This window comes from Salvelinus alpinus, chromosome 21 (assembly GCF_045679555.1).
Source record: "Salvelinus alpinus chromosome 21, SLU_Salpinus.1, whole genome shotgun sequence".
In the NCBI taxonomy this organism is placed as follows: domain Eukaryota; kingdom Metazoa; phylum Chordata; class Actinopteri; order Salmoniformes; family Salmonidae; genus Salvelinus; species Salvelinus alpinus.
The window spans coordinates 35352209-35369124 of record NC_092106.1 but is presented as its reverse complement, the minus strand read 5'-3'; the positions used below and the strand labels follow the sequence as shown (position 1 = coordinate 35369124).

Below are 16916 nucleotides of genomic sequence, written 5' to 3'. Positions count from 1 at the left end.
CTGTGTGCGACGTAAACACGCAGGTAGGGCCTCTCAGTGATCTATAGATCCATCAGTCATCTATCAGCGTTCGAGCAGGCTCAGTGCAGTGAAGACATAATGCATATTTTATGAAGATGAGCCAAGGGCACTATAGTGAAGATGTGTAAAGCCTAGGATAGAGGTTAGCACAGCTTTAGATGCAGGTTGTTGATAATAATACCATTGAGATAGCCTAATGTTATAGTCTAATCATATTCAACTTATTTAACCATTGTGGGGTGTTCGGGTCTGTGGGACCAATTTTCTATGTTTACTAAAACAAACAAGCATTATTTTTTACAACCTGAGACTCATTGGCCTTGGCTCATTTTCTGTGAAGAACATGTAAAATAACAGATTTTCATTGAGTGCCCACTATGCACCACCCTACACATTTATATTACAGTGGACCCGAACACCACAAAAATAATCTCTGCTCAGAGGGCCTTAAAAATAAGAGAGAGAAGCTAGTGTTGAAGGAGCGTCTTCCACTTTGGAAGATGAGGGTCATGTCTCTGTCAATTCGGAGTCTGACATTGAGTTGGAAGAAGAGGATAATATTGACCGTCAATCAGCCCCAGGACCAGCCCGCCAGCAGCCAGCCCCAGGACCAGCCCGCCAGCAGCCAGCCCCAGGACCAGCCCGCCAGCAGCCAGCCCCAGGACCAGCCCGCCAGCAGCCAGCCCCAGGACCAGCCCGCCAGCAGCCAGCCCCAGGACCAGCCCGCCAGCAGCCAGCCCCAGGACCAGCCCGCCAGCAGCCAGCCCCAGGACCAGCCCGTTAGCAACCAGCTCATCAGCAGCCTGCAGGAGGAGAAATATAGATGTCCAAACATTTTGAAATTGAATGGTTTTCTTGCCCAAGGAATGAGCCACGCCGCATGGCTGCCAATGTGATAAGGATGCAACCAGGGCCGACGCGGATGGCGGTTACTCATGTGCAGGACATAAAGTCTTCTTTTGAACTGCCCCTTCAGGCAGTACATACCATCTAAACCCACCAAATATGGAATCAAGATCTGGGCTGCCTGTGATGATTAAGACAAGCTGTTGACTGGCTACAGCTGCAAAAGAAGAATCCTACGCTGGCCACTTGTGATATTCTTCAACATCTTGGACATCTCGGCGTACAACGCGTTTGTCATCTGGATGGCATTGAACCCAGATTGGACCAGAGGAAAGCTCCGGAGGAGACGGCTCTTTCTCGATGAGCTGGGCAAGGCATTGGTAAGACCTCCAATCCAGAGGAGGGAACATATCCCAAGGACCCAAGCTTCTGCAGCCAACCTGAGGAGGATTCAGGAGGAGGATGTTGGTGCCCCATCCGCCCGACCCACAGAACCAACAACACCAATACCTGAAGTGAGTGTGAGTGATGTTGTTGCATGTGTGTATGTCTGACTCTCCGTCCTTGGCCTGCTCTAACAATATATGTGAGTGAGTGAGATGTTAGTAAAATTCCTGAACTAAGTGTTTTCATCATTTCAGATTGCAGCCGGTAGTAACAAGAAGAACCGATGTGATGTGTGTGGACCCACGAAGGACAGGAAGACACAGTACACATGCATCAAGTGCAATAAATACATTTGCAACACACACACAGTAAAACTCTGTTCGTTGCGGCTCATTTATCATTTCCATTAAATACAGTATGTCAATTTGTACTTCCAATTTGTTCAGTTCAAAGCAAAAAACATCAAAAGTGATGAAAACCTTATTTAATTTATATTTGTTCAAGAAACACTTGATTAATTCCACCCATGTCATGATTATAATAGATTTTTGATGACAAAAATCACATTTTATTTAAAAAAAAGAATAGTGCTTTTATTGATAAATGTGATCTAGCAGAGGTAAATGGCAAATTTTAACCATATACGTCTATATTGCTTGTAATTGATATAAGTCAACATCTAAGTATTAAGTATTTTTACGCAAATTGTTATGGCTGTTTTGTTTTAAAAACCCAATAATATTGTGGGTCCATCAGACCTGCGATCATTGGGTGAGTAACAAAAACATGAACACCACACAAGGGTTAATAACCCGGAAACAAAACAATGTCAGAACGTTCTGTTTGATGGAGGTCTTCCTTTGTGGCCTTCTTTCCGTTCTGCGCACGTTAGCTAGCTATCTCAAAATGTTGTGGGATCATACCAAGAAAAATATTTCAGTCAAATGGCAAGTCTGTGCCACATCCACAGATTATTCAAGAGTGGGAGGACAATATAAGAAATGGCCACAAAACGTCACAAACAAACCGACGATGACATCGTCAATTATTTCATATTGTCTCTCGGTGTTGTTAGGATTTATGTTTATGCACTATAGCCCGCTACCATATTGTTTGAAGATGAATATTGTTTTGTTACACACACACACAAACAATGCAGATGTATGTGTGTAAAGACTGACCAACATAGAGTGACAGGCCATAAAAGCTGTGGTCAATCTGGAGAGGGGAAGGGTGCATATCTCTAGGCCAACCAGGGAGGGTAGGACACTGGACAATACCATATTAGGAACTGTTTGAGTGTAGAATCGACGGGGAGACACAAGACGGATCTAATCTCCCCAACAACCAGATGCGGACAGAGGAGAGCACCAAGGGACTTGGACAAGTCCGAGTGCCAGCATAGGCTGGGAAAAGTTTAAACCGCGCTCAGCCTCTACTGTGATAGGCCAACGGACGGGTTGGAACTAAAGCTGTCATAGTATAAAAACTGTTGTTTGAGCACATTCCACATTTCTCTGTTTAACCCTGCACGGTGATACAGCGAACGCGTATATACGAAAATTGCATTTGCCATTTATTGTTTGCGTTAATTAAACATAATTAAAGAAAGTTAGCAGACCTTGCTTTTTATTTATCCTGATACCGGATTTGATTAACGCAGCGCTCACAGTGTGGATGGGTCAGAGATGAGGAGATACAAAAGTACAGATGAATATAAATACCTCCACAGCGGCAAAGTTAGACGCTTGCTTATTCACTGTCTTGAGGATGACAACCTGGTGTTCCTCAAAGCAGATGTCCAGCTCAGTCAAAGCAAAACACACCATCATTCTGCCTGGATTCTTGTATCTTCAGTCAGCACGGTGGAGACTGCAGGGTGTTCTTGTGTTCCAAGGCAGAGGAAGTCTTGTAGTCATTAAGCTGTAATACTATGGAAGGTAGCTAGCTCACTGGCGTTTTCTTTATCATAACTTTCCCTTTCTATGACTGATATGTTTGATGTTAGCTAGTTACTTAGCTAGCTGGCTAATTGTGATGATACCATATCACTGACCAGAACTGATAACGTTAACTAGTACAGTATGCCCACGCGATTCTTGGTTTCAACGGCTCATTGTGTAGTATATCAGCCTAATCTGGAATGGCAATGAGGTAGGTACAGAATCAGGGTGAATTTTACAATCAAATAGGAAATTACCAACACAACCTAAACCTACTACTTAAAAGGGAACTGTGTAAAATAGTAAACTGTGAATACCATGTAAACTAGTGTTCTGTACTGTAATTGACTATTATAACAGTAGTGTTTTGTTGGCGGTGCAGAATGCTGTGTATAGAGGATGACAGGGGTGTTCTGTACTGTAATTGACTATTATAACAGCAGTGTTTTGTTGGCAGTGCAGAATGCTGTGTATGGAGGATGACAGGGGTGTTCTGTACTGTAATTGACTATTATAACAGCAGTGTTTTGTTGGCGGTGCAGAATGCTGTGTATAGAGGATGACAGGAGTGTTCTGTACTGTAATTGACTATTATAACAGTAGTGTTTTGTTGGCGGTGCAGAATGCTGTGTATGGAGGATGACAGGAGTGTTCTGTACTGTAATTGACTATTATAACAGTAGTGTTTTGTTGGCGGTGCAGAATGCTGTGTATGGAGGATGACAGGAGTGTTCTGTACTGTAATTGACTATGATAACAGTAGTGTTTTGTTGGCTGTGCAGAATGCTGTGTATGGAGGATGACAGGGGTGTTCTGTACAGATTAACATTGCCAGTGGAACTCTGCGACGCAGCGGAATTTCTCTCCAAAAAGGTTTAGTGAGATCTGTTTCAAACGTCACAAACAAAGTGAAGAGTTCTCTGACAGCACCCCGGCCACATCTCCATCTCTACATCCAAATCCTGCGCACCACTCCCACAATGCACTTAAGAAGAGTTTGGAAGGGGTCAAGGTTCGAGTAGGGAGCTTTCTGCACAAGTACATCAAAGCTAAACCAAACAGTCATCAAGTTCCAGCAGCAGCCGCACAGCTACATCAGCCTCATGGTGAACACGGCATGAACCATGCAGTGTAAGAACTGCTTGACATTTATGTTAAGCTGGAGGAGTATAAATGAGCCAGCTTGGAGGACTTCACTAATGCACAGAGTGCCTCCCGATCGTGGTATGACGCGCGTAAACTTCCCACCACTGCTAGCTCAGCAAAGAAGGTTCCTGTGCGCATCTCAACATATCCCGACAACTTTGTGCGGGAGCATTTCTTCCCCCGGTTCCATGGGAACTCAGCAACCACATATGGCAAGGAGAATGAGCAGGTGGCCTACACATGGCTGGAGAGCTGTGGGATTAGTCTGGAGAGTAGAGGCACAGTAGTGAGTGTCAAGGAGACATGGCTTTCTGCAAGCCCAGATGGAGTGTTAAACTCTCAAGAACTTCTAGAAATCAAATGTCCTGTTCTGAGTAAGAAGTGTGAGTCTCTGACTGAACTGTTCTCTGGCAAACTCACCGATGTGAAGCTGGTGGATGGGGTTCCTCAGCGGCAACCTAATGGAGCCCGTGGGATGCAAATGGTCATGCTCTGCACAGGACTGGAGAGATGCAAACTGCTGATCTGGGGTCCATCCGAGCAGGTTGTTATTGATGTTAAATTCTGATGTGCTGATGTTATCTCTAAACTGAAGGCATTTTATTTCACACATTTGCTGCCAAGGATAGTAGATGAGTTCCAGTCAGGTAGACTAACTCTGTGCTCCAATTATGTTCATCTATGTGGTATCAAGGCTCGGGGCCTAATACTTTGTGTTTTGAAATAGTTGTGCCTTGTAAAGCTCTCTCTGTCAGCTCAACCTTATTATCTAAGCATAACTCTTAATTGACGTGGTTTTGTTGTCTTGGACAGTTTTTTATATCTTGCCTTGTACAGCTCTCTTCATATACAGTGGGGAGAACAAGTATTTGATACACTGCTGATTTTGCAGATTTTCCTACTTACAAAGCATGTAGAGGTCTGTAATTTTTATCATAGGTACACTTCAACTGTGAGAGACGGAATCTAAAACAAAAATCCCGAAAATCACATTGTATGATTTTTAAGTAATTAATTAGCATTTTATTGCATGACATAAGTATTTGATACATCAGAAAAGCAGAACTTAATATTTGGTACAGAATCCTTTGTTTGCAATTACAGAGATCATACGTTTCCTGTAGTTCTTGACCAGGTTTGCACACACTGCAGCAGGGATTTTGGCCCACTCCTCCATACAGACCTTCTCCAGATCCTTCAGGTTTCGGGGCTGTCGCTGGGCAATACGGACTTTCAGCTCCCTCCAAAGATTTTCTATTGGGTTCAGGTCTGGAGACTGGCTAGGCCACTCCAGGACCTTGAGATACTTCTTACGGAGCCACTCCTTAGTTGCCCTGGCTGTGTGTTTCGGGTCGTTGTCATGCTGGAAGACCCAGCCACGACCCATCATCAATGCTCTTACTGAGGGAAGGAGGTTGTTGGCTAAGATCTCGCAATACATGGCCCCATCCATCCTCCCCTCAATACGGTGCAGTCGTCCTGTCCCCTTTGCAGAAAAGCATCCCCAAAGAATGATGTTTCCACCTCCATGCTTCACGGTTGGGATGGTGTTCTTGGGGTTGTACTCATCCTTCTTCTTCCTCCAAACACGGCGAGTGGAGTTTAGACCAAAAAGCTCTATTTTTTAATCATCAGACCACATGACCTTCTCCCATTCCTCCTCTGGATCATCCAGATGGTCATTGGCAAACTTCAGACGGGCCTGGACATGCGCCTGCTTGAGCAGGGGGACCTTGTGTGCGCTGCAGGATTTTAATCCATGACGGCGTAGTGTGTTACTAATGGTTTTCTTTGAGACTGTGGTCCCAGCTCTCTTCAGGTCATTGACCAGGTCCTGCCGTGTAGTTCTGGGCTGATCCCTCACCTTCCTCATGATCATTGATGCCCCACGAGGTGAGATCTTGCATGGAGCCCCAGACCGAGGGTGATTGACCATCATCTTGAACTTCTTCTATTTTCTTCTATTTTCTAATAATTGCGCCAACAGTTGTTGCCTTCTCACCAAGCTGCTTGCCTATTGTCCTGTAGCCCATCCCAGCCTTGTGCAGGTCTACAATTTTATCCCTGATGTCCTTACACAGCTCTCTGGTCTTGGCCATTGTGGAGAGGTTGGAGTCTGTTTGATTGAGTGTGTGGACAGGTGTCTTTTATACAGGTAACGAGTTCAAACAGGTGCAGTTAATACAGGTAATGAGTGGAGAACAGGAGGGCTGCTTAAAGAAAAACTAACAGGTCTGTGAGAGCCGGAATTCTTACTGGTTGGTAGGTGATCAAATACTTATGTCATGCAATAAAATGCAAATGAATTACTTAAAAATCATACAATGTGATTTTCTGGATTTTTGTGTGTACCTATGATAAAAATTACAGACCTCTACATGCTTTGTAAGTAGGAAAACCTGCAAAATCGGCAGTGTATCAAATACTTGTTCTCCCCACTGTAAGTCTATCTAATGCCTACAGATAACTCCTTATGATTTATGAATATTTGAATTGTACCTTGTATGGCTCTTTATTTTCATATGGCACTTCATGAACTTACCTAAGCATACCGTAACTCATCTTGCACTTGGCAAATTATGGTGTTCATGAAAACGCTATGAAATTCAACTTACTTGACATTTTCTTTGATCCTTAACATTTTGAAATGAAGGACGAGGAGACATGTCTAAGGGTTTCAAATGTGTTTTCAGTTTGATTCTGGGTTTGGTTTTCAAGGGCACAAATTGAGAAAACAGTGTGTCACTTGATAAACAGTTGTCTTCCCTCTTGGTCTGCTAGAGACATTTTGATGTTAAATTTTTAAATAATATTTTAAACAGCACCTATTGGATGCCTGTAATTATCAGGAACAGGCAAAGCTACAGTATATTTAAAATGTATGAACATTAAAATTATTCAGATTAAATAGGAAACTATATATACAGTTGAAGTCGGAAGTTTACATACACCTTAGCCAAATATATTTAAACTCAGTTTTTCACAATTCCTGACATGTAATCCTAGTAAAAATCTATTTTAGGTCAGTTAGGATCACCACTTTATTTTAAGAATGTGAAATGCCAGAATAATAGTAGAGAGAATGATTTATTTCAACTTTAATTTCTTTCATCACATTCCCAATGGGTCAGAAGTTTACATACACACAATTAGTATACACTCAATGGTAGCATTGCCTTTAAATTCTTTAACTTGGGTCAAATGTTTCGGGTAGCCTTCCACAATCTTCCCACAATAAGTTGGGTGAATTTTGGCTTGTAGGCCTCCTTGCTTGCACATGCTTTTTCAGATCTGCCCACAAACTTTCTATAGGATTGAGGTCAGGGCTTTGTGATGGCAACTCCAATACCTACACTTGTTGTCCTCAAGCCATTTTGCCACAACTTTGGAAGTATGCTTGGGGTCAATGTCCATTTGGAAGACCCATTTGCGATCAAGCTTTAACTTCCTGACTGATGTCTTGAGATGTTGCTTCAATATATCCACATCTTTTTTCGCACCAAAGTACGTTCATCTCAAGTAGACAGAAGGCGTCTCCTTCCTGAGCGGTATGGCGGCTGTGTGGTCCCATGGTGTTTATACTTGCGGACTATTGTTTGTACAGATGAACGTGGTACCTTCAGGTGTTTGGAAATTACTCCCAAGGATGAACCAGACTTGTGGAGGTCTTGGCTGATTTCTTTTGATTTTCCCATGTTGTCAAGCAAAGTGGCACTGGTTTTGAAGGTAGGCCTTGAAATACATCCACAGGTACACCTCCAATTGACTCAAATAATGTCAATTAGCCTATCAGAAGCTTCTAAATCCATGACATCATTTTCTGGAATTTTCCAAGCTGTTTAAAGGCACAGTCAACTTAGTGTATGTAAACTTCTGACCCACTGGAATTGTGATACGGTAAGTTTTAAGTGAAATAATCTGTCTGTAAACAATTGTTGGAAATATTACTTGTCATGCACAAAGTAGATGTCCTAATCGACTTGCCAAAACTATAGTTTGTTAACAAGACATTTGTGGAGTGGTTGTAAAACAAGTTTTAATGACTCCAACCTAAGTGTATGTAAACTTCCGACTTCAACTGTATATACCAATATCTAATGTGGATGAAATTATAGTGTATAAAGTTACATTTCAGATTCATGAACATTCTCACTGCTCACTCTGCATCCTCATGGATGATCTCACCCTGCATGTTAACAAATGCTGCACAGAGTCTAAGGACTTTGTCCATTTTGTGTGTCAGGTTGATGGGAACAGTCTGGGAGAGGATTTTTAACACCTTGAGTCGTCTGATAACACCTTGAGTCGTCTGATAACTCTCTCAACATGTATAGGTACATTAGCTATCCTTCTCATGCTTGTGACATCCTCATCAGACAGCTGCTCTCCTTTCTGAGTGAAGGCTGGTATGGCAAGGTTTACCTTCCTCTCATACAGCAGATCTCGGATGGAGAAGCCCCTGTCTGCCATAACTTCTATGCCAGGCCTAAGGTATTCCAGGAAGCCAGAGTTTGGGTGATGAACTTGTCACTGCATCTGTCTCCATATGCAGGAGAAATGAACATAGCGAGGATGAAGCAATGACAACCAAATACTGTAGAGCAGGTATTCCCAAAGTGGGATACGCGTACCCCCAGGGGAACGCGGAATGCAATCGGATGTACCCAAATAAAAATGTGATTCACATAAATATATATATATATTTTTTTTTTTCTCCAACATTTTTTTTTTGCGTACATCCCACAACAGGGCAATACATTTGGCTGAGGTTTTTTTCTCGCCTGAGTAGCCTCGTTTCACTGCCAAAAATAAAATTAAACCATCTAGTGTTCAGGGAAATAACAACACAATGTCAAATACAGGTAACCTAATCAAATAATTAACATCCAATCACATTAACCGTTACTCTCTCGCAGGAATTCCACTAACGGTCCATATGTAGCCAAACCGTTTGCTCGAAAATTGATAAATGGCTAAAAAAAGTAAGGCCCGCGTCCATAGAGACACATACCATCTCTACTGGTAGTACTGCTACTACCAGCAGTACTACAACTGCATCTGTCGATGACACAAGTGGTTCTGCTTCCATGAGCACATCCAATGCTAGCATCAGTAATTCTACATTTGTTGTTAGCCCAGCTAGCAAGGACACTGACAGTTGTGAATCTGATGCAGCCGAAGAGCTACTGCCCCCTTACCCGGGGAAGCACCGAACAACAGACAGGGACGTTGGACCATCGAAGAGGCGCAAATAGGATGAGAACTACATTGATTTGTGGTTAACTTATATTGGGAGTAGTGCCTTTCCTCAGCCACAGTGTGTTATATGTGCAAATGCACAATATCACAACTCGATGAAACCGCAGACATTTAGAAACAAAACATGCCAATTTGAAAAATTGTGCGAGAATTAAGATGACTTTCGAGGAGTAAGACATTTATAAATGCAGATACCATTAATAAGAAGGGGCTAGAAGCATCTTATATGGTGAGCTACTGAGTGGCTAGCACAGGCAAGCCCCAAAAAACTATACAGACAATGCCTTTATCAAATAACATTGTTTCACGATGCATCAGTGACATGGCAGGAGATGTTTTGAAACAATTACTGCTTTGCATACAAGCCAGTGAATTATATGTGTTGCAGCTGGATGAATCAACAGACGTGGGGACCTGGCACAGCTCCTGGTATATGCCCATTATGTTAATGGTGGGTCAATTAAGGAAGACATCCTCTTCTGCAAAACCACTGGAAACCAGGACAACAGGGGAGGATATTTTTTAAGTAGTGGACAGCTTTGTGACATCAAATGAACTTTGGTGGTCAAGATGTGTTGGTATCTGTACTGATGGCACAAAAGCCATGACAGGGAGACATAGTGGAGTGGTAACGCGCGTGCAAGCAGTTGCTCCCGACGCCACTTGGGTACACTGCTGCATCCACCAAGAGGCTCTTGCTGCCAAGGGAATGCCTGACAGCTTGAAATACGTTTTGGACACTACAATGAAAATGGTTAACTTTGTTAAAGCAAGGCCTCTGAACTCTTGTGTATTTTCTGCACTATGCAATGATATTGGCAGCAACCATGTAGCGCTATTACAACATACAGAAGTGCGCTGGTTATCAAGGGGCAAAGTATTGACATGCTTTTTTTAATCGAGAGACGAGCTTAAAGCTTTCTTTACTGACCATAATTTTCACTTGTCTGACCGCTTGCATGATGACGAGTTTCTCATATGACGGCCCTACCTGGATGATGTTTTTTGTCACCTGAATGATCTGAATCTAGGATTACAGGGACTCTGCAACTATATTCAATGTGCGGAACAAAATTGAGGCTATGATTAAAAAGTTGGAGCTCTTCTCTGTCTGCATTAACAAGGACAGCACACAGGCCTTTCCATCATTGTATGATTTTTGTGTGCAAATGAACTCAAGCTTACGGACAATGTCAAATGTGATATAGCGAAGCACATGATTGATTTGGGTGCGCAATTACGCAGGTACTTCCCGAAACGGATGACAAAAACAACTGGATTCATTATCCTTTTCATGCCCTGCCTCCAGTACACTTACCGATATCTGAACAAGAGAGCCTCATCGAAATTGCAACAAGCGGATCTGACAGATTTCTGGATTGGGCCGCGCTTAGAGTATCCTGCCTTGGCAAATAGCGCAAATCACGCTTTTTAAGGATCGGCGTTCCATCAAGTTGTAAATTGTAAAGTTGTAAATCATGCAGCGCGTTATATCAAGTTCACAGATTTTAGAGAAACAACAAATGTCGGTACATATAAGTGTCTTATATCAGCTGAAAGCTTAAATTCTTGTTAATATAACTGCACTGTCCAATTTACATTAGCCATTACTGCGAAAAAAAATGCCATGCTATTGTTTGAGGAGAGAACCTAACAACAAAACACTTTTTTCACCACGATAGGTTTGATAAATTCATCTCTGAAGGTGAAATGTGTACTTACATTCTGAAATATTGCTCGGATTTATAATACAAAGGGTCCCAGAGATAACATGAAGTGTTGTTTTGTTAGGTAAAATCCTTTTTCATATCCTAAAAAGGTCCATATAGCACGTGCAATCGATTTTGTATTTCCACTCGTTCAATTTGCAAAGAAAGGAATCAGTGAAAATCTCACCCTAGACGTTGTTTTAACGAGTCAAATCACGTTCGTATGTATTCCTCAGAGATCCTAGAAGGTAACAAGACTTCACTATATCATTAGGGGTGTAGTATATCCTATAGGACACCATATTTGGTCAGAGAGCGACGCCTTCATGGCACACCGGTGACGCGGGCGGCCATCACTTGAAGGACTGTATCTTTGTCAAATAAGCACCAATCGGGGTTAAACAAAGCTAGCCAGATAGCCAATGAGCTGGGCTTTACGGGAGTATCTGGAAACCCCGTCTCGGTAGCAAAATGTAGGCGCTAACCTTTTGTGACAGCATGCCTTTTCCTTTTGGACACAACTTATAAGAATATTCAGAGTTATGAAAACTGGTTCTTTTGCAAATGTTGAATTTATAATATGGCTACTAATACTTGGAAAGCTAAATCAAAGTATACAGATTTGATGATATTCTTGCAGAAAAATGGAATATGAATGCGAATGTCTCATTCACGATTTGCCCAAATGTACCTGGGCACTTGACACTACAAGTCTTGTTGTTCACTCATTTTTCAGGTTATCTATCTGAAACTTTGAACATACACTGCTGCCATCTTGTGGACACTATCGGAATTACAACCAGAGTGATGGTTATAACTATGACCTTTCTCTTGCATTTCAAAGATGGTGGTAGAAAAATACCAGTTATTTTTTTCTTTGCGTTTTCTTCTACCAGATCTATTGTGTTATATTCTTCTATATTCAATTCACATTTCCGAAAACGTCAAAGTGTTTGCTTTCAAATGGTACCAAGAATATGCATATCCTTGCTTCAGGGCCTGAGCCACAGGCAGTTAGATTTGGGTATGTCATTTAGGCGAAAATTGTAAAAAAGGAGGCTATCCCTAAGAATTAAGACACTGCTGCCCTTTGCAACCACATACCTATGTGAGAGTGGATTCTAGGCCCTCACTAGCATGAAAACTAAATACAGGCACAGACTGTGTGTGTGGGTAAATTATTTAAGACTGAGACTCCCTCCAATACAATATTGCAGAGCTATACGCATCCTTTCAAGCACACCCTTCTCATTAACCTGTGGTGAGTTATGCACAATTTTCGATTGACAAATAAAGTTTTATATGTAAGATGGCTAAATAAAGAAGAAAATTATTGATTATTATGACATTATTATTTTTGCCTGGTCCTATAAAAGATCTTTGGCACTTCCCATGAGCCAGGTTGTGACAATAACTCACACTCATTCTTATGTTTACTAAATGTATCGTATAGTATGTGTGTGGCAGGCTTACAATGATGGCAAAAAACAAAATTTGAGAGTGAGCTGACCCTGGAGTACGCAGCTGGAGGTTGAATGTTTGAAGGGGTACGGGACTATAAAAAGTTTGGGAACCACTGCTGTAGAATATTGCTCGAATAATAGTGGCTGTATGACTCCCATCTGGAATGGAGATTGTGTGCTTTCTGAAGAGTATTTTCAGAGCAGTCGACGATGCAAGTGGGGTTGGGGAACTTCTCTTTGAAGCACTGAGGTATTGTGTTCTCGATTGTCTCCCTCGGCAGCCATAGAATGTAGATCCTTATGTGCTCCTCCATTGTGTCAATCCAGTAGGAAAGGATTCTGCTCACTACTCCCTGGGACACAGCAAAGCCTTCAGCAAGATCACCCTGGTGTAGATTCAGCTTCAGCTTCATCAAGGTTAACAGTATTTGATCCGTTATATGCATTTTGAAGTAAACCTGCTAGAATTTCTGCAGAAACGCTACATGGTCAAAGAAAACAGTAAGTGAAAGGCCAGTATACAACACTGAGCTAGTGTCATTCTTCAGAATGGTTTGGGTCAATGGCTCTGCACCACCACGTTGGGTTTGTTTTTGGCAGGTGGGTTTGTTGACTGGTTCTCTTGACACGTAGCTGTGATCAGTAAGTTCTGGAACCTCCCATTGAGTACCAGCATCTTTACGCTGCAGTGGCATTGGCACACTGTTGATGTCCTGATGAGATGGTCTGTACTGGAGCATCATAGCCCAGCCACTTCTCAGGGAAAAGATGCTCTTCAGTCGGCCTCTTGTCCACAAAGTGATAGGACCACACCAGTGGAGGCTCCTCAGAGGAGGAAGGGGAGAACCATCCTCCTCAGTGAATTCATAAAAATGTAAATTGTAAAACATTTAAAAAGCTATCCCTTTTAGATAAAACTATACTAAATATAATTACGTCACCAAATAACTGATTAAAACAGACTAATTTGCAAAGGTTTACAGTCGCCTCAACAGCACTCTGTAAGGTAGCACCATGGTGTAGCTGGAGGACAGCTAGCTTCCGTCCTCCTCTGGGTATGTTGACCTCAATACAAAACCGAGGAGGCTCATGGTTCTCACCCACTTCCATAGACTTACACAGTAATTTTGACAACTTATGGACAACTGGAGGATGTCCTCCAGCCTATAAGCGCTCTTGCAGCATGAACAGACATGTTGTCCTCCCAATCAAAGGATCAGATAATTAATCTAGCACTGAAAGCATAAGATACAGCTGGCTAGCACTGCAGTGTATAAAATGTGGTGAGTAGTTGACTCTAAGACAATAGTTGAACAAATACATTTCTTCCAAAATGAAGGAGAAGAAAGAGAGAGATTGTCATTTTTTCCACTTTCAGTTTCACTTACTTAGCTAGTAAACGCAGTTAGCTAGTTCAGCTTACTGAAACACCCTGCTCAGAGCGATGCTATGTTAGCCAGTTGGCTATGCCTTTCCAACACAACACTGGAACTCTTCCAAGTCAAGGTAAGCTTTCGGGTATTCGATTCTAATTTATTGCCACCGTGGCCCGCCGGTGTAACTGCTTACAAAAAAATATATTTAACCTTTATTTAACTAGGCAAGTCAGTTTACAATGATGGCCTACCGGGGAACAGTGGGTTAACTGCCTTGTTCAGAGGCAGAACAACATATTTTTACCTTGTCAGCTCAGGGATTCGATCCAGCAACCTCAATGCTCTAACCACTAGGCTACCTGCTGCCCCACTAGGGTACCTGCCGCCCCACTAGGGTACCTGCCGCCCCAGTCAGCTATACTGACTATGACGTTACTTTAGCTAATATGGTGACAACGATGTAGGCTGTGTAGCGGTTTGGCTTGGAAAGTTTTTTTCACCTGGTCACATACAGCTGATGTGTTGTGCATTGAAGTCCACAAGCGAAGGGAAGAGGTGAGAGGAGGAGAGATGCGAGAAGGAATACCACGTGGCTGCTATGAAAGTGAACTGTGTTTATGCGTGGTGAGAGGTGTATTCATTCCGCCAAGTCTGTTGAAAAATGTTTCTTAAATGGAAGCAAACGGAACAATACATGGATAAACATACCTGAATTTGTCCAATAGAAAATCTTGTTTGCAACTGTTGAACTAATGATTACACCCTATAGCAGCTAGATGCAGGCAAGAGTCTGCAAGGCGGTATTGTCACCTCGAATTTGTCTCTCGACCTGTGTGCACCTACGTTGTAAACTTTAATTAGCAATGTGTATAGGGAAAATTAGAGTATCATGTAGTAGCCTAAACCTATTGCTGTTACATTGACCTGGGTCAATTGACTATGAATATTGCTGTAATAATAAAGAAGGCCATGCTCATGAAAAAATGTATTGTCCTCCCTCATCTTAAATGGCACTGACAGCCACTGGAACACACATAGAGTCGGTTTGGTAGTTTCTTCAAGTTCAATGCTTTGAGCCAAAGCCGAAGAGACCCATCGTTCTTAGAGGTGGGTGCAAATCAAAAGGCGCCTCACAACTGCACTCGCTCCTCACAAAAGTCAGGTAGCCAAAACACTCCTGCTCCATGAACAGCCTCCGTTTATGCCAGTTATTTTGGCATCCCTTTACCGAACAAAAAAGGCCAGTTTTGCATGAATCCATGTTTGGGGAGTTGTGAGAAGCGATAGCAAGTGAGTTAGCTAGCTAGCTGCGAATTATTGGCCTGAAGTGCTTAACCGGAAGTCCCCCACAATAAAACCTAAACAGACCCTGCCCAGATTTCCATTGAAAATTAGGTGAATAGCCTAATGTTATAGTGTAATGTTATAGTCTAATCTTAGTCTAATCTTATAGCATAATGTTATAGTCTAATGTTATAGCATAATGTTATAGTATAATGTTATAGTCTAATCTTATAGCATAATGTTATAGTCTAATGTTATAGCATAATGTTATAGTCTAATGTTATAGTCTAATGTTATAGCATAATGTTATAGTCTAATGTTATAGTCTAATGTTATAGTCTAATGTTATAGCATAATGTTATAGTCTAATGTTATAGCATAATGTTATAGTCTAATGTTATAGCATAATGTTTGACTGGGTTGCTGGGTTTTCACAGTGTTAGGGAGTTGGTTTGAAAGCCCTTCAGAATAGAGGTGATGTGTATGTTGTGGGTTTTGATTGGCAGACTGATGATAGGTGTGGAGTTGTTTGGCTCTGCGTGTGGAGAGAAGGGCTCTCTGTCCCTGATGGAACACTGACGGGAAGAACACTCACCTTCCATTGCTCATCAGACCCCCGTCAACACGCTGGAACGTCACTGGGGTCAGAGCGGAGGAGAGGACAGAGGGAGCGCCAAGACATAAAAAGGACGAGAGAAAAGACAAAGGAATACGTTGAGTTTTGACATAGTTTCAATGACATTGATGACCACATCAAGGCCGTATTACCAACACTAATACCAGTTGATCAGAGAGGGTACTGATGATTTTAGCACCCAATCATTATCAGGAATTCTCCTTGTGAACGATTGAACCACTACACCCCATACTCATGTGTCCTCCCAATGTCTTCTGCAGCTGGCTGGATATTGATGGCTTCACTAAGGGATGCAGATGCCTCACAGTGTCCATTCTTATCATGTAAATTTGAAAAAGATCCTGTGAATAAGATAGCAGATTGCATTTGTTTGCATAAAGTGTCACGTAGTGTATTTCTCCCAAGGACAAGATGCTTGATCAGAGCAGAAACTCATTTAATTTAAAAAAAATGTTGGTTTGAGTTATTATCGGATTTGTGATTAGAAAAACAAAATGATTAGAAAAGGCAGAGGGCTCATTAGTCAGGTAGAATTAGATGTGTGGGGGCTGGATGGGAGTGAGTTACAGATCCCTCTAGTAGCAGGGTACTCTGACTAGCATGACTCTCAGAAGCCATGATGTGGCCAGGCCTGTTCCATTACAGTGATCTATAGATAATAAATAAGGGTCTTTGTCAGCAGCTAGTAAAACTTTAGCAGCTCAGAGTAAGAGACCGTTTCATCTCTGCTCAACACGGATGATGACAAGAAGACATCAGAAGACTGAGAATGTAAAACTTCAATGGATCACAGGAAATGCAAAGAAAAGAGGTAAAGAAGCCCAGAGTTTTGGAAATCATCCCGT

General features: G+C 42.1%; 1 protein-coding gene across 5 annotated transcripts in view; it reads right to left on the bottom strand.

The window, feature by feature from the left end:
* Window positions 1-16916, bottom strand: part of LOC139548283 (roundabout homolog 2-like) — a 619120-nt gene that overhangs the window by 39455 nt on the left and 562749 nt on the right. For all 5 annotated transcript variants that reach the window (XM_071357862.1, XM_071357861.1, XM_071357864.1 and 2 more), the window contains one exon: window positions 16030-16072. In XM_071357862.1, coding sequence (XP_071213963.1) covers window positions 16030-16072 — 43 coding nt within the window. The remainder of the gene's footprint in view (window positions 1-16029; window positions 16073-16916) is intronic.